At 43.4% G+C, this 22984-nt stretch overlaps 1 protein-coding gene across 1 annotated transcript in view; it reads left to right on the plus strand.

Annotated features, from left to right (window-relative positions):
• Positions 1-4021: 4021 nt before the first annotated feature.
• Positions 4022-22984, plus strand: part of N4BP1 (NEDD4 binding protein 1) — a 48415-nt gene continuing 29452 nt past the window's right edge. The window contains exon 1 of the mRNA XM_087420290.1: positions 4022-4324. Coding sequence (XP_087276416.1) covers positions 4127-4324 — 198 coding nt within the window. The 5' untranslated portion in view covers positions 4022-4126. The remainder of the gene's footprint in view (positions 4325-22984) is intronic.

Raw genomic sequence — 22984 nt, forward strand, 5'->3', positions numbered from 1 at the left:
CCTCTCTGTCTCCACTCCAACCTCTCTGGTCCTAACCTGCTAAGTGCTCTTCCCAGGTCCACTCTGGCCCCCTCCAGGCTGCCTCCCCCAGGGAAGGGAGAGATATCTTACAGCACAAATTAAATGCTGCACTTTGTGCTTAAAAACCTGGGAAGGCTTCCCGCTGCACTTAAGATAATCACAAAATCTGTAACTGGCCTGCCAGGTTCTGGAGGATCCAGCCCCCTCCCACCTCTGAGTGCTCCCCTGCCTCAGCACACTCCAGCCGTGAAAAGCTGCATGCTGGCCTGCTTTCCATTCCTAGAATACTTCAAGCTCAATCCAGCCTCAGGTCACTGCCCCCAGGAGGCTGATGGTCTGATGACATGGGGAGATGGACACGAATCAATCATATCACACAAGCACGTGCAAAACTAGCCCTGGTGCTACGAGCAAGAGGGCCACACTGCCCCATGAGCCTGTGCCAAGGGGATTTGACTCATCAGAGAAGCCGGTAAATGAATTCTTAAATAAGTCGCTCTTGAACTGAGATCTGATGGAGCAGGAGTTAACCAAATGAAAAGAATACAGGAGGAAGAAACAGCATGTGCAAATGCCCCGAGGCAGTGTAAGCTAGGCCAGATGAGGAGAGGAGTAGAAGTGGAGAAAGCAGGAGATAGATTTTGTACGGACTGCAACCCAAGGTAAGGAGTTCAGATTTTATTCGGTAAGATGCAGTTCTTAGAGGGTCTTAAGCAAGAGACTGACTGATAAGATTGGCAATTTGAGAAGATTTCTCTGGCTGCAGCATCGATATTTGTAAATAATTTCTCCCAACCTTATAGCAGTTGTAGCTCCTGAAATTTAGAGAGAGGTCAGGAAGAATGTAGGAGAGACCCCCACAGTTGTCCAAGGGACAGATAATGGTGGCTTGGACCAATGACAAGGGGAATGAGAGAAACTGAACAGTTTGCAAATTTATTAAAACTTGTATGTGGCTGAAGCACAACTGTCTTCCTGTTTCTTACTCTAAAGCCCTAGATGTCATTACACCAAAAACAAAAATCCCAGGAAGACACACCATCCTAGAGACTGCTGGCCGGGCGGCATCTTGGGTCTGTTTATCAGATTGGTGGGGTGTGCCAAGCAACATTAAATGTGCGAGTCTGTCTGTTTTCAACAGCATCTCCAGGCAAGTAGGGTCCAAGTACCAGGGGGCTGGTCATGAGAACATCCTATCTCTTCCTGTTTACTTTTGCACAAGGACAGAAAAGGAGCCTGGTTGCATATAAAGGCTTGTCATTATGGCATAGCACATAAGAGCACCCAGCACAGAGTCAGTCTGCCTGGATTCAAATGCCTATTCCTTCGGCTTCACTTACCAGCATTGTGGAATGTTCCAGAACCTCTCGATGCTTCTATATCCTCATCTTTAAAATAGGAATGATAATAACAGCAACCACTGTTGGAGTTTTAGGAGGCCAATATTCACTCTTTCTGTCCCTCCTCCGTTTAGAACTAAGACATAAAAGCAGATGTCAGACAGAGATCAAAATGTCATCTTTATTACTGACGAAGCTGGACTGGAGGATGTGGCTGAGGTGAAAACACTTCACCCAGTCACTGACACAGTGGGCAACCGCAGACAGCAGATAATAACACACCCTCTCCGAGGTCAGGGTGGTCCAGCCAGCACTGAGCCTTCTAGGAGTCACCAGATGGGTCAGAGAAGCCCTCCTCCTGCCCTGGGGAAGAGTGAGCCAGGGGCAGCTGGAAGTTGGATGTGTTCCTCCATACTGGGCCCTGCTGGGGAAGAGAGTAGGAATCTACCGTCCTCCCCATGAGAATATAAGAAAGGAAATAAGTGATTCCCTCAACACTGTCTCATGGGGTGGTTATGGAGATTAGAGAAAAACTACATAAAGGGTCTGGATTATCGACTCTGTCAGTCTCATCCCTGGCATCATCTGTCCTGGGCTGGTCAAGGCTGGTCAAGGCTGGTCAACTAGGGGAAGTTGTGGTTCAGAAACTGCATGAAGCAAGGGAGTTTCTTAAAAGGGGATTTCTCTCTCTCCTTCTCTCTCCTTGTTCCCTACACTCAGGAAACCTTGAGAGTTCCCTAAAGGGAAATGCTGACCAGATATGAACTGGCAAGTCTCCTAACAGGGGAAAAAACCCAAAAGCTGTATCTCTGGTGATAACACCAAGCCAGTGACTTATGAACACAGTGTAACGCCCCACTCTCTTGTATGGGTGTGTGTATGCACTACGTTTGTTGTCTTAGGGCAGGTTTTTGGGGGGAGGGAGGAAAAGGAGCCGTTGTGTGCTTTTCAGGGCAGCCTCTTCTCACTCCTTGCAATTAAGCAATTGAGAATAGCTGGCAGGGAAGTCACTGGGAGCAAACAGGAACCACCCTGGGGAAAGCCCTGTCCAATCACTGAACAATAGCAACTCCATTTAAGGTGAGGGCAATGAGAAGACAGGAAATAACATGTTGTGTTGACTGCAGCTCTGGGTGCAATCTGTCAGCAAGGCCACGCTTACCACCTGACCAGCCTCAGCCAATCTCAGATTATCTACCTGATGGAGGAAGGCGGCTGGTTGTGTGGACACCAAGGGAAAAGCCCAGGAGAGCAGGAAGTTGTTAGTCTGTGAGCCTACTGGTTCTCTTCCCTGTGCTGAGTCATCTCTCAGCGGGGCACCAGGGGACCACACCTGCCTGAGTTTCTGAGGCATATGGAAAACCCCAGCAGCCGGGATCCCTGAGAGGTTTTACCTCGGGTAATCCCTCTTACCAAGACCATTCCCTCTTGGCATTTCCAACTGCAACATCTCTAGATCCCCTCTTTCTCTTCAAGGGGAAATCTACACAGATGGAGGGGGCTCCCAGGCCCACAAGTTCAGTATTGTTGCATGATCCACAAATGGAGCGTTACATATATTGCTAATTTAGCAATAATAATAGCTAATATTTAGTGATCACTTACTGTGTTCAAGTACTGTATTAATTTTCACAACAATAGGAAGTACTGTTGTTATCCACATTTTGTGAATGAGGAATTAAGACAGAGAGAAGTTAAGTAATATTCCCACGGTCCCTAATTATCTACCCACAATATTTAGCCCAGAGAGAGGAAACCAACACTTTATCTTCCACAATCTGTTTTCACGGACTCAGAGAATGTAAGGCCTGGAAAAGCTTTAGAGAAAACTGAGTGCAAGACTTGATTCTACAGATGGGAAAGCAGACCTGAAGAGGGGTTAGGGTGTATGTGCTCACGTTTCACAGTAAAACCAAGGATGAGCCCCTAATCCCCCACTTTTTGTTACCTCTCCTATTACACATCCCCCTTTTTCCGTCCCAGAATAAATCACTCTTCTGAACTTTCCTTAATCATTTCTTTGCTTTTCAATTTCCAGACTTGTTATTCCCATTTTCTTCTCTTCCTGTTACCACTGTTACTGAAAGAACAAGGAAAAGGAAAGGAAAGAGGGAAGGGAAAGGAAGGGAAAGAGAGGGAGATGGGCAGGGAGAAAGCAGGGAAGAAAAGGCAGAAAGCGTACTATCTGCCTACAAATTAATGACAAGCTGCATATCTCAATCGCCAGAGCCCTAGTTTGGGCTTCAAATGTCTGAAGGCAAGCCAAATCCCTCTGTGACACTGGGTGAATCCCGCCTCCTGGCTCGGAGCCTCAATTTCTCCATCTGTAAAACCAGAAATTCACCATCCAGGTCACCCGAAAGCGTTGCGCCCTCACCAAAGAAGGCCGCCCACACTCCCCTGTGGAGCCGTCGCTTTGCCCTCAACAAACATGGCCTCTGAGCCTGCCGTGGACTTCCGTCGCCTCCGCCCTCCCCGCCTCCCCTGGGGGAGGCGAGCCTCAATGACGGCGGCGGGCGGGGCGCATGCGCGGCAGCGCGGCCGGCTCCGGGCGGCGAAGGGGCGGAGGGTCCCGCTCGCAGTCGCCGAGCTGCGGCGGCCGCGGCGGGATGGTGTAGCCGCGCCTGCGGGCGGGCGGCGGGGCGCGGGCGGGGGCGAGGCGGCCGGGAGGGCCGCCGCCCGACGGGCTCGGGTGCCGCGGCCGCACGCTGAGGGGGCGTCGCCGCCGCCGGCCCCCGGCGCCGCCGCGGGAGGCCGCGCCCGCCATGGCGGCCCGGGCGGTGCTGGACGAGTTCACGGCGCCCGCCGAGAAGGCGGCGCTGCTGGAGCGCAGCCGCGGCCGCATCGAGGGCCTGTTCGGCGTGAGCCTGGCCGTGCTCGGCGCGCTGGGCGCCGAGGAGCCGCTGCCCGCGCGCATCTGGCTGCAGCTCCGCGGGGCGCAGGAGGCGGTGCACAGCGCCAAGGTGAGTCGCCGCCGCCGCCGGGCCCGGGCCGCGTCCTCGGCTCTCGAGCCCTGCGGCCGCGGGCTGGCGGCTCCCGCGCGGCGCCTCGGGCCCCCAGGTGTCGGGGGCGCCCACGGCAGCACTCGCTCGGGGGCTGCGGCGAGGGTCGGGGGCGCTGCTGGCTGCAGCGCGAGCGCGGCCGGGGGCGCCTGTGGTCTCCCCGGCCCTCGGGGGCGGGGCGCGCCTGGCCGCTCGGCCTCCCTGGCCGCCGCCGCGGCCGCCCGGCTCTTCCCAGGCCTCCGCCACGGGGCGCTGAGCCTCTGCGGGGTCTCAGTTCCCTCTGCGAGGCTGACAGAGCCGTGGTAGTGGTGAAGTACTCCGAGAACGTCAAGAAGAGATGGGGGTGTAATGATCGTGTTAAAAATAGCACTATTCCGTATATTGACGTTACGTGCAACTAACATTTATTTAATGCGTGTAGCACATCAGACGTTACGCCAAGTATTTCAGAAGGATTCTCAAACGCAGCCCTGAAAAAAGCCCGTGAGGTAGATTTTATTATCCTCGCCTCTGTCTCTTTCTCTTTAAATTAACAGCTGGGGAAACTGAAACTCTTGAAGAGGTGACTCACCTTCTCTCTAAATCAGCGTTTCAGACTTAAACCTCCTTGACACCTTCAGCTACTCCCCTCCCTCCCCCCGCAAGCCAAAAACCAGCAACGAAGTACATCCCCGCTCCCAGGTATCCACCTTTCTGCAGGTTTCCCCATCAAGTACGTGGGGGAACCAGGATTCCGATCTAGGGAGTTTGTTTCTAGAGCTTTTGCTCTTGATACCTATCTCCCAAATTATAGGCCCTTTCGAGGGAGGAGGGAGGATCCTGTTTTGGCATCCTACTTCAGAAATTGCACAGTGTCCTTGAAGAATCTGATTAGCTGTCTGATTAACTTTCTTAGATTGGAAAAAAAAAAGCCTGAATGCCTGAATGCTGGCTTTTAACTTGTTTAGAGGAGATAGGATACCTAACTGTGTGATTCTTCCCTGCAGCTTAACTTAAAAACGTTTTAGGTGTTGAATCAAGTTTGCTTTCCTGTTCTTGATTTTTTAAATCCGTTGTCTGACAACTTGTCTAAATTTTTTCCAGTCCCCTCCTTTTTTTCTCTCCAGCTACGCAATTTCTTCCCACTCCCCAGGGCTAAAAAGTGTGACATGACTAAGTCCTATTAGTGCTTCTGAAAGTCTCTTACTTGCATTTATTCCTCTCCTTTCCATTGCCTTTGCTGCAGTTAAGATCTTCATTCTTGGTGTGTGCCCTCACCTTACTTCATTGCCTTCCCTCCCTGCCTCCCTGGTACAACTTGCATTAGACTAATCCTACAAAAAGTCATTCTCCAGCCCTGGGACCTACTAGGGCCTCCCGTTGCCTCTCTCATTCACTCTGCACTGCTCCTCTGACTTGCAAAATGCTTATTAATTCAACCCCACCTTATTTTCCCAGTTCTCTGCTCTAGCAGCTCTCAGTTTAAACCTCCACTGTAATCTGACTAGTTTCACTGCTTTTACTGTGTGCTCTGCCTGCTCCGGGTTCATCTTTATTCAAGACTCACCCCAAGTGTGGAAAGTGCTTCTTTTGCTCTACAGAAAAACCCCTGCCTGTCCTGCCAGACTCTCCCAGCTCCAGTTCTCTGGCCTGTCCCTGCCGTACAGTTGAGCATAAGCTAGTTGGGAAGGTGTGTCTTACAGTATCTTGGTGGTATGTGTCCACTTGCCTGCCTATCTTTGGGATGTCTGTTACTCATAATCCAACCCTCCCACTTGTAAGAAATCCTTTTTTTTTTCCCCCTTGAAACTTTGGGTAAGAGTTGAATGCCACACTCGAGGGCTTTTTGTTGTTGTTATTTCTTTTTGGAGTTTGTTTTACATTCTTTTGAGGAAGAGAAAACCATTAACTTGATTTAAAAAATTAAGAACAGGAAAGTAAACCTCAACATCCACAATATTTTAAATGAAGCTGTGGAGGAGAAGAAGGTTTGGGGCAAGAAAGATTTGTAGAGTAAAGAAGAATTTTTTAAACTAGCTAATAAGAGTCTCTAATTAAAATAAGATGCGGACAGCTGTTCTGGGTCCCATCAAGTGGTTTACTTTGTTTTCCTGCTTTTAAAATGTTACTTCACTACGCTTTAGCATAAGGCTAGAGTAGAGGAGAAGGTGGAGGTTTAGTTAGTGAGGGCTCCATTGGCTAGAGAGACATGAGATGGGGCTACTAGTAGAAAGTGATAATGTCCTGGGAGGTTTAAAAAAAAAGGCACACATTCTCTAAGAGTAGCCACTTTTGTCAAAGGGGAAATTTGTTGGAGGAAGCAGCACTTGAGCTGGGCTTTGAAGAACAGGAAGATTCCTAGGCGGAGGTGGTTGTGAGTGAAGGCCTAGAAGCCAGAAAACACGTGGAGTGTCTTGGTAGGAAGTGTCAAGGTCCTCTATGAGAGACGAAGCCTTGAGGGACCCAAATGCCAGGCTTAAGCCATAGGGCCTTATTCAATAGGGAGTCAGTGAGGATTTTGAGAGAGGAAGATTTTGTCTGAAACTGTATTTGGTTGCAGGAAGACCCAACTGTGGAAGGGACGTCGTTCCAAGTTAGAGCTGGCCATGGGTGGGGTGACAAGGATTTCACTGGCACTTGCTTGTCAACTGAGTGGATGTGGGGATTGAGGGAGAGGTTTTAAGCCCTTTTGCGCCGGAAGGATGGTGGATACATTGTTTGACCTGTTGGTTGGTGGGGCCACTGTTTAAAGAAAACTTATGTGCCAGGAAGTGCACTAATTGTTGCCTCTTGACCTCAGGGAACCCACAGCCTAGTAGGGGAGACAAACTTGGAAACAAACAGTACAGGATGATACATGTAACAGTTGAGGTATGTGCAGGGTGTTACAGTAATAGAGGAGAGGAAGGGTTGCTCTGCCCAACTGGGTGCTAAAGGATGAACTAGAGTTTTCCAGAGGGGAGAGCGTGTGCAAAAAAATCACAGGGATATTAAATAAAGCTGTTTTATCACAGATTCCTTAAGTGTAGGAGAATGGAGGAAATGGGAGAGGTGTAAAGGGGTCAGGTCACAAGGCACTGGGGGCCTGCTGAAGAACGTGGGTTTTCCCAAGCAGGCAGGCAGTGGAGAGTCGTGGAAGGGCTGTAAGAACATGAGTGATGCTCTCCGAGTTACCTTCTAAGAAATGCCTCCACTGTCAGTATTTATACCTCTAGGCTTGTGCTCCTCAGTGGAGTCTGTTGCTGTGATGATAGAAGTACAGAAATTGAAGTGTTTAGCAACTTTTAGAGCAGTGTGACGTTACTGCAAGGGCTAGAGAGGCAGGGTCTGAAAGTGCGAGGACAACCAGAAGAGGGCATTGTCCATAGGGGCCCAGCTGGAGGGGGCTGAAGTCCGTGGTGGCAGACATGGTGGAAACAAAGGAGGTTGAGCATGGAATGTCAGAGAGGAAGTGGAGGTTCTGTTTGCTGCCTCATTCACAAAGAAATCAAAGATGCAAAGCAGGGGTGGGATCTTTGGAGTCAGGCAGTGGTGGGAAGGGATGAGGCTGAGGAGATCTCAGCCTTGGAGAGGGAGAAGAGTTAGAACTCTTCCTTTAGATGGGAGGGAGGAACTGGTGAACTAAGGCACTGGTGTGCCGTGTGGAAGAGGGCAAGTGCCCATGCTTAGTATTAGCCAGTCACACAGTATGGCCCAATGATGTCTGATCTCATTATCCAGGAGATGCCAGGAGCCTGGATTTCATAATGTGAAATGTGTTTTTAAGAGGCAGCTAATTGACGTTTTAAAAACCATGTATGCTATGAATTATATCTCAATAAAAGTTTTTGCATTAATATATTCTTTTTAAAGTACATATTCTAAAAAAGGAAAAACAAACAAAAAGTAACCATGCATGCTAAACATAACTTGTCGATGGACCAGATTCAGCTTTTGGACTGCCTTTTTAGGACCTCTACTTTAATAGGCGAAGAGGGCCGTTGAAGGCCTTAATGGCCTGTAGTACTGTCTGAGTGAAGTAGGATGCCAGGTCATGCCTAGAGAGGGAGGTGAGAGCTTGAAGACAGTAGACCGTGTTAGGATAGATGCAGTGAAAGTGGCGGAAGTGCGTTGGAAAAGAACAGAAGAGGCCCGTGGAACTGAAGTGAGGCCCAGGGAGGGTTAGATGGCATGAACTTAGAGTATCGCTTGATTCAGAAGTTGTCAAGTTGTCAAGTAGGTGATGATTTCCCCCACTCTGGGCATTGGTGAAGCCAACACACAAGGACTGAAGGAATCTCAGGGGCAACTGAGCAAGGCAGATGGGGCCCAGGAAATGTTTCTGAACGGTAGCCATTCTTGGGCTAGGACAGTCCAAAAATATACGAGACTTACCTCCTACTTTGAGTAAACTAGAGGAGGCAGGTGAAGGCAGAAGGGGCATGATGAATTGTGAGCATACAGGAAGGGACAAGACCTTCCTAGACTCAGGGACTCATGCAGACAGAGGACAAGTTCAGTAAGTATTGGAGAATTCTAGAGGTTGTAATTAGAGAGGAATTGCAGATATCAGCATCTTGGATATGGAGGAATTCTGAGGATGATTCTGAGAACCAGGTGTGGTGTCTCAGCGGTTGTGAGTGAAGTGGAAGTATTCCTTTCCGCATAGAGAAGTGAGAAGACAGAGGAGATGGAAGTGTGAGGCATCTGGAAATAACGCAACACTGAAGTCCCTGAGGTCATAGCAGGGAATTGGGAGCTGAAGTTGCTTGGTGAGCCAGGAGCCTGTCCTGGAGGTTAACAAACATAAGAGAAGTAATTGGGATTTGTGAATGGCATGGCTCCTTCTACAGTTTCTCCATGAACGTCTAGGGCCCTGAATTTGCTGAGCACAGCTGTCCATTAGTTTGTGTTTTTTCAGGCGTTACCTCGTGGCAGTGAGCAGCCACCATGAGGCATAGCCAGTGACCTACCAAGAGCACCAGTCTGGAGGACTTAAAAGGAGAGGGATTTGGAGGACTAATTAGTCTTAAACATTGAAATTACAGTATACCCAAGAAACTGCGAAGGTAGACTGACATCCAATCCACTTTTAATTTGTGAGGCAGAAAGAAAAGGGAGGGAAGGAGAGGGTCTTATGAAGAATTGTGGTTGTCCTTCACACAACGTTGAGTTTTTACTGGCGTATTTGTAGGGTAAGAGAGGAGAAAGATAAGAATAAAGAAAATGCAGTTTCAGTAGAAGTGGCCTATTATTGCACTGACTTCAGAGGGTTAAAATAGACTCTGGATTGTTCCATTTCCTTTTTTGTTAGAAGAGGTTGGTACCTGGTTTCACGAATGGATTCTTGAACAGGAGATTTTTTCATGGAGGAAATAATTCATAGATGGCATACTGGGTAGTGGCATGGAGTTTTTGTTTTGACTTTACCAGAAAGGAGATTGGTGGCCTTTTTGCATTTCCTAGAATGATATTTTTTAACTCACTATGATTGTGAAAATTGTCTGCTTAAGAAACATGGTTTGTTCACTCTCTTTTTCTGGTTAATATTTTGGGGTTATACCAGAATGTTGAAATAAGGGATACTCACGCTGATTATACTGGGGTACAAGTGATTGCTCATGACTGTTGCTTCCTCTTCCCTGTTTACCAGCTAGTATTGTAGGGTTTTAATTAAATCAAGGGCAACATCTTGTTCTGTGTTGGCTTTTTACTAAATTAATGTAATTGTGTAAAGTTAGCAGTCTTGCATTTCAAAAACAAAATTACAGGGGGGGAAATCCTTACAGTAATTAGTTAAAGAACTATTTTTTAAAAATGAGTTATGTCATGGAAACGATATAAGAAAATCCCTTTGTTTAGAGAAACTGAACTATTTCTTTTAATTGTTATTTTAAGAGGTTCCTTTCAACTTAGAGAGGGTTTTGTTCAGCCTTAGTGCTGACAGAATTAGTAATTGACATTAATTGAGGAACAAGAGCTGTGTGAATTCACATCTGAATTTTCTGCATGAAAGTCAGTTGTGACTATGGCATCTTTTGATTGAAACGACCTATCTACTAGTTCTGGGATCTTTATCCATTTTTGAACCTACATGTTTAGTTCACAATAGGTTTCATTATTGACCCTTGTATTTTTAAAATTAAGGTAATAAAGTTATTACTTTGTCATAATAGGTAGGTTAATGCAGATGGTGTATCTCCATCAGTTAGGTAATGGATTTGGTTGCAGTAACAGAAGCCTATACAAAATAGGAGTTTAGTTTTCTTTCACTTAACAAGAACTCTCAAGATAAATAACAGTCCAAGGTGGAGTAGTGGTTAGGAGCTGAACAAAGAGTGCATTCCACTAGAGCATACGTGGGCAAACTTGTTCTGTAAAGAGCCGGGTAGTAAATATGTCAGACTCTGTGGACCAGATAGAGTCTCTGTCTCAGATTCTTCTTTGTTTTTGTTTTTTACAAACCTTTAAATGGTGAAAACAATTCTTACCTTAGGGGCTGTACAAAAGTAGTCCAGAGGCTGGATTTGCACTCTCCAGTATGTAGCCACTACCGGATGTGGCTGTTTAAATTAGTTAAAATTCAGTGAAATTAAATATTGAGTTCCTCGGTTGCATTTCAGGTGCTCAATGGCCACACGTATCTAGCGGCTACCAATTTGGACAGTGCAGACGTAGAACGTTTCCGTCATTGCAGAAAGTTCTAGTGGACGGTGCTGCTCTAGAGATTAAATGATCCTTGGTTGGGCCTGCTAGACGGTTCTCTGGTATGATGTTGAAAGAACGTGCAGCCGTTGTTTTACCTTACTTCCAGAGTTTCTGTAATTTTTGTTAATTGTGCCCCTGGTAATCATAACCTCCAGGGATTACTCTTGATCACACACATGCGCGCACACACATACGCACACGTTACAGACTAGTCTCACTGTTTTTGGAGTATGGCAGGAGGTATTTACAACTAGTAAGGCTGAGAATTACCCTCTCTGGAAATTTCAGAGGGAACTCTTAGGTTGCATTTTCAGTTGCCAGGTGGGGTTTTTTTGTTTGTTTTCATTTTTGATTGCCCTTTTTGGCTTTTCTATTCTAAAACTAGGAAACAAACCTCCAAAAAATTAAGATCATCTTTGCATATTTCACTGTAGTATCTATACATTTGGATGAATTCTTCTCTCCTCAAGGTTTCCAAAATATACTAAAATTTCTGGCCTGCCAAGAAGTGACTTTCTTTATACTGCATGTAAGGCTGGGACCTTGTATGCCACAGAATTAGATACCAGAGCAGTGTCCTGAGCATTGGTTCCATACATGAACTACAATCCTTGTTTTTTATTTTATTTCATTTATTTATTTATTTTGCTGAGGAGGATTCACCTTAAGCTGACGTCTGTTGCCAATCTTCCTCTTTTTGTATGTGAGCCGCTGCCACAGAGTGGCCACTCACAAACGAGTGGTGTAGGTCTGTGCCCAGGAACCGAACCCCAGGCCACTGAGGTGGAGCACACCAAATTTAACCACTAGGCCACTGGGGCTGGCGCTACAGTCCTTGTTCTTTAATAGTGACCTTGCCATCCCTCATTCAGTGGGATTTGTTCTTAAATGTGACATTCTGGTTATGGCCTGGATTGCACAATGAATTTGTCTAATTTTATCCTAGTAGAAGGGAGGACAGGTTCTTAATGATCCTATGCAAATAACTACATTGCCATGAAAAGTGAAAACTCAATAAAAGTAGACCTAGCTTCCCTGTTTATTTGACACAAGTTAATAGTGTTAAGCTATTTAAGAAATACAGAATACCCCAAAGAAATTAACTAGTTTTAGCATCCTTCTTGTTATAAGGTAAAAGACAAATCTTTGCAATTGATTGCACCAGGGGCCTTTGGAAACCCCAAAGATAGTTTAGGTGAAAAGACATTCAGAGTGGTATAATACACAGCAATAGAAAAAAACAAATTACTGATACATGCAGTAACATGGATGAATCTCAACAATATGCTGAGTGAAAGAAGCCTTACATAAAAGAGTATATTCACTACATGGTTCTGTATATGCCATCTGCTAGACAGGGCAAACTTAATTGTGTAATTATGGTGGAAAAAATCAGAATAATTAGAACAGAACAACTGGAAAAAGACATTAAACACGGACTGGATATTAGATGATACTAAGGAATTGTTTATTTTGTTGGGTGCAATAATGACATTGTGGTTATGTTAAAAAGAAAGCATGTGTATGTGTGTTTAAACTATACTTGGTGTCTGTCTCACTTGGAAATTAACCACATAGCCAAAAAGTATCCATTAGTTAACCATTTGTGATTAGTCGAGCCAAGGTCTTCAGGTTAACCAAGGATATTGGAAATTATGCATAAGCTGACGACTACTAATCAACGTATAACTTCTGATATTAAAAATATTGTTAGTGTTAGAATTCAATTTATTTGAATATATAAATTTTCATTTTTCATAATCACAAATATTATGTATGAGTAATATTAGCTTATCTGACCAGTAAGCCAACAAAGTTTAAGAAGTTCAGATTCGTCTCTTCATGAAAAAATATCTTATTTTTTAAAAAATATATGAATGCATTGTACTCTACATGGATAAAATCAGGGAAAGGACATCTGTTTTTAAATCAGCATTGAAATTATCAAATCAGACTGATTTGTCTAAGGATTATTTTTATTACATGAATTTGGATTCTTAAATGAAAATGCTTGTGAAGTATTAGTTTCTGTGAGGTGTTGGGGGGGTTTTTGGCCCTTAAAAGGCTAACACATTATAAATATTAGATGTTTAGTTTCTTTATTTTCTAGGAATTCTAGGAATATAGATTTATGTAAAAGCTTGTTATTCTCTGTTAGCCAATTAGAACAGAGATTCTTTAAGAAACTTTATAATCTAATTTATTAATACCCCAGAGGTAGGAATACATTTTACACTCACACCATGAAATTTAAAGGCTTTTCTCGTTTATAGACACAGACACTCACAGACTCTCAGCTTTGGTTCCACAGTCTTAGCCGCAGGTCAAAGGTGATCCAAACACACAAAACTGGTCCAGATTTCACAAGAGCTTTTGTTTTTTTCAGTGGTCCTGAGACATGTTCTTGCACAAACAGAAACAGAAAAGACTAAAACCAGCTTTTCTTGTAGTCTCTCATCCGACAGAAAATAGTTCCCTGTTACCTACTGACACATTACCACGTGCTCAGACCGAAAGGTCAGATTCCTGCAGACTTGGTTCGTGTATACTAAGGGTACAGTTGAGACTAATGTGGTGGTCTGAAGCCACTGATCCCTGAGCCAGTGTGGAAAGGGACTTGTGGCCAAGAACAAAACCATAAAGCAAAAACACAAAATCAGAAGAAAAAAGAATGCAGAGAACTAGCACTAGTAAAATTCTCTTCTTGCTTGGGATTCACTCTGGGAGCCATCATGAGACCTGCTTGGGCCTACACAGCCGATGAGGTGCCCTTCTTGGGCCACTCAGCTTAATAGCTCCAAGCAGGTGAGTCCACCTGGACATCTCCATGGGACCTACAAAACTGCCAAAGTGTAAATTTTTTTGAAAAGTTATAAACATGACTTTCAGACAGGTAATTCATTAATGAGGGAACCAGCAGGAACATAAAAGTGGTTCAGAGAGCATTTGAGGAGCTGAGTATTTATCAACACTAAAAAATGAATGCTGAAATAAAATTGCTTGATTAGATACAAATTGGCTAATATCTTATAGAGCAGTGAAATCATAACCTTTGGGGATATCTTTTCCACCAGACTGAGATAATTGGCAGCTCTATTGGACAGAAATCTACATTTTAACCATGTAGCGTCACAGTCCAGGCCCTCATCAATCATGAAAGGTATGTCAGACAAAGGTAAATTTTCCGGAGAAATAATCTTTGGGTGGCCCAAAGAGAGTGCTCCATTATGATTGAAAGGCCATCCTTTTGCCTTATTTAGAAGTATTCGATAATTTTTCTTAACGTTTTGCAAACTATTAAAATGGAACACCCTCCCCCTCCTTTTTTGGTCATTTCGGCCTCTTTCTTCCTTAAACAGTATTATCCACATCATTGATACTAGGCTGGATGTCAGCCTATGTTCCCAAACTTCCTAATTCCTGCTTTGACGTGTATTTGTTAGACATTTATTGATTGGTTCAGGGTTTCTCAACAGTGGCGTTATTGACATTTTGGTCAGAGAATATTTTGTTGTGGGGGGCCGTGTTGTACATTGTAGGATGTTTAGCAGCATCCCTGGCCTGTATCCCCAAGACGCCAGGAGCACTCCCTCAGTTATGACAACCAGAATGTCTCCTGACATTCCCAATGACCCCAGGAAGAGTGGAATCACCCAGTTGAGAACCACTGTGTTAAATGACTAAGGCCAGACCCCACACTGTCTAGTAGAGTTGTGATAAATGCTACAATTTAAATAGTAATATACTGTTGTGTGTAGAAAACAGCTCAACATCTCTTCTCCTCCCACCTCCATTCCTGGAAGGTGTTTTTAGATCATAAAAGGAAGGAAAGCAAGGAAAGGTTAAATTAGGCTGCAAAGATGAGAAAACATGCTCAAGTCCAAACCACAGAGCACTTTGAATGTGGTTCTGAGGATCTTGAACATTAATCCTACGCAGTGAGGAGCTTTAGAAAGTTTTTGAGTGAGGAAGTGAAACGGGTGTGCTTTCAGACATAACTTTGATACTGTTAGAAGGGAGTGGAGTGTGACAAGATTGGCGACAGAAAGAAGAGTTTAGTGTTGGTTGCAGTGTTCACATGAGGCAAGATTTGTGAAGGATTGCATATGATGCAGTGGAAAGAAAGCTTTGAATCTAGGTGACTGTGTTTCATTGAAAGGGAACTGGGACCAAAGATGGAGTGGAGGAGGGCTGTGAGCTCTGATTCAGCCCTGTTAAGTTTGAGGCACTTGTGGGATAGTCAGGTAGAAGTGCCCAGGGGATAGTCTGCAGCCCAACACTATTAAAGGCTAGAGATGGAGATTTGGAGTTGCCACCAGAGAAGTAAAAGTTATGGTTGGAACTTGACAAGTCTGTGAGCGTGTAACTGAGAGAGAGGACGAGGACAGAACCTTGGGGAATGTCTGCATTTAAGGTGCAGTCGGAAAAGGCAGCAAAGGATTTGGGGAGTAGTCAGAAAGATAGGAAGTAAAGACAGCTAGTGGTATCTCAGAAGTGTGGAGAGGAAAAGAACTTGTCCAGGAGGAGTTGGTCGATGGTATCATGCTACAGAGAGCCCTAGTAGGAGAGTGCAGAGAAGGGGCCTTTGGGGTTGGCATTAGTTGTCATTGTTGGCATTCAAGAATGTGGTTTCAGTTTGAATGGGGACAGAGTCCAGATTTCAAGGGGTTGGCAGTGAAATGGAGTTTAGACTACTTTTTCAAAAATTATGAAGATGAAAAGACAGATGGAGTGGTCCCATATATAGGCACTGGAGCTGAAGGAAGTATTCTGTGGGGTCAGGGAAACCCACACGTTCGTAGGCAGAGGGGCAGGGGTGGATAAAAAGGGAGTGGTGAATCAAGGCCTGGGAAAGGGGCATGGTTTTGAAATAGAAGGAAGGAGAAAGAATTCATGAAAGGTAGAATTTTGAGATGAAAAAGGAGAGGCAGTCAAAGGGATTCATATATGTTGGCCTCTGGGCTCTGATAAAATAATGTCTTTTACTAAGAGTGACAGAAGTGAGATTGGGGACCTGAAGACATTATTCAAGTGAGAGTAAAGAGTAAAGAGCAGACTGACTGGGAGAGCTGCAAGCGTTAGAAGCTGTAGAATTTCAGAGGTTTACAGATATAATGGGGATGCAGTCTAGGGTGGACACTGTGTGTGGCCCCTGGTCCTGTTTCCAGGAGTACACTGAGAGTGAGCATCAGGAAAGTCCTTTCCTGTGGGGCAGTTAAGGCACCCCTGCTGGGGAAGAATTTGGTAGACATTGTAGAAATGAGATTGAGGAGAAAGATGGGACAGAAAGCAAATATTGGAAGTGCATTGGAAAAATGGCTAATACAGGTATTATTTTTTTATAGCAATACTATTAATATAGATGGCCATATAGAGACCTAAAATTGACCTGTTATAGATTTGTAGATTAATGATGTTAAACAGTTGGTTTTTTCTGAGGCTTATCTGGTGCTTCTAATTTATATATATTCTGTAGGACTCCTGTGTCAATGTCTAAAGAGCATATTAATCCTCCTACTTTCTTTTCTCTAAGAGATAATATACGAGAATCTCTTAAATATAAGAAATCTTTGGAATCCTGAAGTGTGCAGCCGGAGTTGAGAACTACTGGTCTGAACCATTTTAGAAATCTCTCTGTGATGTATTATGCCTGCATAGTTTTCTCCTTTCTCGGTGATTTGTGGTTGACCGGAGTACCTTCTGTTACGTTGTGCCAGGGCACAATTACACTCCTGGCAGCTGCCAAAGTGTGTCAGATCTACACTCATGATAGCTGATCTTAAGTTGCTATGGTTTTTAACCATTCTGTCTTCCTTAAATTTGTTTGCACCTGTGCTGTCAGTTGTCATTTGCTGTTGCAAGCTCTGCAGGTAGCGCTGTATGCTGTTCCTTCTGCACTTTCAGTCAGCTGTTTCAAACCGTATGTGATCTGGCAAACAGGCCGACAGAGCCCCTCAATTGTGTGCCCATAATACGAGATGGTAGAATGAAGAGGGGTGCCGAGAAACCTTTCCCCAGATCAAACCTGCCGACTCGTGAATAGCCACTTTGATCCTTTCTGGGTTTAGCTATGTTCTGAATGGCAGAGGCTGCCAGGAGCTTCTCGCTACATTCGTGAAATGTTATGATAGAGTTGAGAAGAGCTGAGTTTGTAGAAGGTGGAATAATAGAAATTCATTTTGCCATATGAAAGGGAATTTATTATATATATTATGTGCCCCCCCCTTTTTTTCTTAAAAGTCTGAGTAAAGTAGAACAGAATATGAACATTGCAAGATGAGGGAGACAGTTTTTGACTAACATTCAAATATTCAGATACCAAATACAGCCAAATGCAAAAAAATGGATATTTGGATCCACAGAATCTTTTTCATCAATGTAACTGAGGCCCAAGTGTCTCCTAGAATGTAATAAAACTGTATACTTGTATACTTTATTGATCACTTCTGAACTTGAGTATAAAAATCAATTGTTGCCACCTAGTAATTTGCAAGAGTAAATTATTAATTAAAAAAATTGAGTCTGAATCTCCAGGGATAATTACTCCTTTCTTCTGGGGACACGCACACACACACACTACGAAGAGTTGTGTGCATGTGCTATATATAACAAGCTCTTAGCACAGCTCTTCCTCAAAACTATGCAGTTAATCTTGCACTAATAGTTTTAGTTATTTGGGGGATAATGTCAGACAGCTCTGCTTGTGTTGGGCATTTCTCTGTCCGTCCTCCTAGTGCTTAAACACCAAGGGCCATAGGAGCTCGGCTGAGACCCTCTGTAACCTTCTCAGAGGAGCTAACGTTCACTTGAGTTTTCTTTTCTTTGAAAGATAATAATCTACGTAGTCTCTGCATATATTCCTGGGAATATCACTTGCTGTGAAGGGACTGTGTAAGCTATGAAAAGTAAGTTTATTTGTTTATAAATAACGCATCAGATTGACAATTTTAGAGGATGTATTTTCTGTAGGTTCAAATGTATAAAATTGACTTAAGTTGATAAAAACATAGGGACTTTTGTGACGATCATAAAGAAATTACATATGGGAAGTCTCTACCTTCTGCTTAATTTTGCCGTGAACCTAAAACTGCTTTAAAAAATAAAGTCTTTTTTTTTTGCTGAGGAAGATTTGCCCTGAGCCAACGTCTGCCGCCAGTTCTCCTCTTTTTTTGCTTGAGGAAGATTAGGTAACATCTGTACCCATCTTCCTCTGTTTTGTATGTGGGTTGCCTGCCACAGCGTGGGTGACAGGTAGCGTAGGTCCATGCCTGGGATCCGAATCCATGAACCTGGGACGCCGAAGTGGAGCGTGCAGAACTTTAACCAGTAGGCCACAGGGCTGGCCCAAATAAAATCTATTTTTAAAAATTGAAATCAGGGTTATTCAGTAATCTTTGCAGCTACCTGTCTCAGCATCCAGTGTAATTTTACATTTTCTTTTGTTTGAATAGAATTGAGAACATCCTAAATCATGCAATTAATTAGTTACAGATGTGATCGTTTTTGGGCAGCTCTTCTTGCAGAATACTCTTCGACTAAACTAATCCAGAAAAGTAACAGAGAAATAATAGAATGTGTTTCGTTCAAAGATGAATCACAATATTTCATAACTGCTAACATTTCTTACCTCAAACATTAGACAAGAATCAAGCAAAACTTAAAATTGGAGCCAAAGCTGTCACTAATATAGCATCACAGCATGTTACGCATCCACTTTTTAAGTTTTTCGTTAAAATTAAGAAGTGAATATACCAAAATAGTATATGTGCATGGTTAAAACAAAAATATCAAGTAGTACTGAGGGGTTTTATACTAAAGAATAGCAGTCCGTTGCTTCTGCCCCTCCCCAATTTCCTAGAGGAAACTGCTTTTTACCATTTTCAGCTGTTCGGATAGTTACCTAAATAATTATAACTAATATACTGCTATTTCTTATCAATTTTAGGCATTATTCTCTTTCTACAGATCATGAGACAAAAACTACCCCATTTTCCCAGTTGCTATGGTCTGAATATTTGTGTCCCCTCAAAATTCATATGTTGAAATCCTAATGCCCAATGTGATGGTGTTAAGAGGTGGGGCCTTTGGAAGCTGCTTAGGTCATAAGGGCAGAGCCCTCGTGAATGAGATTAATACTCTTATGAAAGAGGCGTGAGAGAGCCCCCCTCCTCTTCCACCCTGTGAGGATGCAAGAAGTCTGCAGCCTGGAAGATGGCCCTCACTCAACCGTGCAGACACCCTGATCTTGGACTCCAGCCTCCAGAACTGTGAGAAATAAATTTCTATTGTTTGTAAGCCACCCAGTCAGTGGTATTTTGTTGTAGCAGCCTGAAGAGACTAAGACACTAATATAGTTATATTTTTTTAGTTAAAGCAAGAAATAGCATTTATATAATTATGACTTATGTAAATACTATTAACATCAAAGCCAAGTACTATATTACATTATGTTTTCTTTCTGGTACAGCTTTTAATTTTTCCTGGAATTTTTATCTGCCCTTTTTTTTTTTAATCTACTTGTGAAATTTGCTTTAAACACATCCCTAATATTTTACAAATATTCCTTTATATCAACTATTCATTGAGCCTCCCTTTCTGGAAGAACGAGCCTAGAGCCCTCTTCCCTCCTCCAGTGGGCTGGTTGCTCAGCTTGTCTCTGCACAGCTATAATCTTTGGACTTCTGTTTGCCACTCTTGGATTGAATTTACTAATTACTTCATCTCCCTTATTTTTGGGGGCCTTCATCTTAAAATAGTTTCTGAAGAAAAGAGTCCATGGGAGTAATTTTCTCAACCTTTAGCATGTCTAAAAATGTCTGTTCTACCTTATATTTCATATGTAATGTGGATGGTATAGAATTGTACGTTGAAAATCATTTTCTCTTAGAATTTGAATGCATCGCTACTCTTTTTTCCGCCCAGCATCCAGAATTGCTGATGGGGGTTTCTGTCGTTCTGATTGTCATTCTTTTAAACACATGGACTTTTTTTTTTGTTATGAGGAAGATTGGCCCTGTGCTAACATCTGTTGCCAATCTTCCTCTTTTTCTTTTCTCTCCCCAAAGCCTCAGTACATAGCTATGTATTAGTTGTAGAGTTGTAGCTCTTCTATGTGGGACGCCACCTCAGCATGGCTTGATGAGTGGTGAGTAGGTCTGCACCCAGGATCCACACCGGTGAACCCCGGGCCACCGAAGCAGAACGCATGAACTTAACTGCTACACCACCAGCCTGGCCCCTGTCATTCTTTTGTGTGTACGCTGTTCCCACCCTGCCCCTAGGATTTTTCTCTGGTGGGCCTGTAAAAACTAATCATGCTTGGGTATTCTGTGGACCGTTTCAAGATGGAATCTGTGTGCTTTAGTTCTCAAATAGGACTTAGTGTAATTTTTTCACTAATTGTGTATGAGGTCTTGTGTATTTTAGTTCCAGGAAGTGATTTGTGTTATTTCTTTATGAATTGCCATTCTTCAGAATGCCAGTTATTTGGATTTGGAATATACTGGATGGACCTTAAGGTTTCTTTTCTCTCATTTTTCTCATTTCTTTGTTTTTTTGGTACTTTTGGAGAGATTTCTTCCACTTTGTCTTTCAACTCTTCTATTGACTGTTACTTTGGCTATCATATTCTTAATTTACTAGGACTCTTATTCTGATTATTTTTCTTTCTTTTTTTAACATCTTGATTCCAGTTTTATGAATTCATTATCGCCTTCTGTCTGTTTGAAAGCACTAGTTAAAATTTTGTTGAAGTTTTCTTTTTTGCCCTGCTTTACCTAGTTTCCTCCAGGTTTCTTCTATTTTGTGTTCTACTTTGTTGGTTTCATATTTGAGACTTTCTTCTGACAGGGTGGTCTTTTTATGTTTCATGTGAAATCTGAAAAACCAGTTGGAAGTTTTGTGTCTGAGTAGGATCCGTTGATGGTGGGCTTTACCTTGGATCAATTCGAGAATTAGCCCTCGTTTGAGAAGATAATTGTTTTGGAAGTCTTATCTGGAGAAGAAACCTCTCCAGGTTGGCTGATTGTTGCTGGCATTCTCACAAGTGGATGTGATCAACTTTTTCTTCTCCAGTGGCTGCACGGTAGTCTCAGCAGTATTTCACTCATGTGAATTCAACCATATGGTTACTTACGCTAAACAGGCAGCATCATTTAAATATAACAGGCAGCCAGGAGGTTCCAGTTCTGAGTAAGATAGACTGAGCTATCTGAATATAGCTCCTACTGAATATAGCTGTAAAACCTGAACAGAATATATGAAGCAGCTATTTGAGGACTATGAAAAGTAAACAGTAGCAGGCTGATTGGGAAAGAAGACGAGAATTTAAAGTACCACCAAACCAGTGGTGAGTTTACCACTTTTTCCCCCTCTGTTATCCCCTAGCCTAAACTCAACACAGCTCAACCTGGAAGTGGAAATGGGCACTGAGGCATAGAAAGAGCGCCAGGAGAAGCCCTGTGGTTTTGGTTCAAGGGGCAGAAAAGGGAGCACCTAATAGAATGCAAAGATCTGTTTTGGTTTTTCTTTTCTTCATTCTCGTGTACACCAGCTCCCAAACAGTCCCACAATGGTGGCAGTGGAAGTTTACAGGAGCCAAAATTCTGTGGGAGGGGGACCTTACCCTCTGATTGGTAAAGTTGGGTCCCAAGAGGTTGGAGCCAGCATTGTTGCTTTTTTTCTGTCTCTGTCCTCGGGATGGACCCAGGCACAGTTGCAGAAGTACAAGGCAAAGTGGGATAACCAAAGCCCCAGCTTTCTGACTAGAGGACTGAAAAGAAGAGCCCTAGGGAACCAGAAAGCACTAGAAAGATGGAAGAGAGGGAAGAGCTCAGGAAGGTGACTCCATAAACATTGTATGATTTCCTAGGTTCATCCCCAAGCTATACATGCATGGATCTACTCCTCCTCATTATAACAAAGACTTCTGAGGACTGAACTAACAAAAAAACCACCATCCAGGTTCTAGACTGGCCACTGGGTAGCACACATGTGGGACCGATACGGATAGCATTGCAGAGGCTTTAAAAACTGATATTGGAACCATAGCTCACAGAAGACAGGTTGCCGCTTGCAGCCTGAATCTAACTAGGTTATTTACCTGCTAGAACAAAAATATCAACATTCATCATAGGATTTAAACAAGACCCAGAGTCTCATGATATGCAAAATGGATGCAATACAAAATTACTTGGCATGTAAAGAGCCAGGAAAATATCAACTCGCATGAGAAAAGACAGCGGACACCAATGCCAAGATGACACAGATGTTGGAATTATCTAACGACTTCAAAACATCTATTATAGAAATGTTCCAACAGACAATCACGGATAATCCTCAAACTAGTAGAAAAATAGATTCAGCAAAGAAACAGAAGATATAAAGAAGAACCAAATGGAAAGGTTAGAACTGAAAAATGCAGTAACCTAAATAGAGACTCATTGGATGGGCTCAATTTTAAAATGGAGATGACAGAGGAAAGAGTTGGTGAACTTGCCGATAGAACAATAAAAGTTACTAATCGGAATGAAAAGAGTAGAGGAGAAAAGAGTGTGGTGCTAAAAAAACATTTGGAGAAATAATACTAAAAGACTTCCCAAATTTGACAGAAGATAAAAACATAATGATTCAAGAACTCAGGGAACACAAACAGAATAAACTCAAAAAGTTGCTTACCCAGGCATATCATAGCCACACTGCTGCACACTGAAGACAAGTTAAAAGTCATGAAAGCATCTAGAGGAAGACACACGTAGGTAGGGGAACAACAATTAGATTGTGTACAGCTTTCTCATCAGAAACAATGCAGCACAGAGAAGTGGCATGATATTATTTAAGTGGTGAAAGGAAAGATCTATTAACTAAGAATTCTCTATCCAGTGAAATTATTCTTTGAGAATGAAAGTGAAATAAAGCATGATGAAGCGTTCTTAGTTGAAGTAAAACTAGAGAGAA

Source organism: Ceratotherium simum, chromosome 30 (genome assembly GCF_057802395.1).
Source record: "Ceratotherium simum simum isolate JZ-2026a chromosome 30, ASM5780239v1, whole genome shotgun sequence".
NCBI lineage: Eukaryota > Metazoa > Chordata > Mammalia > Perissodactyla > Rhinocerotidae > Ceratotherium > Ceratotherium simum.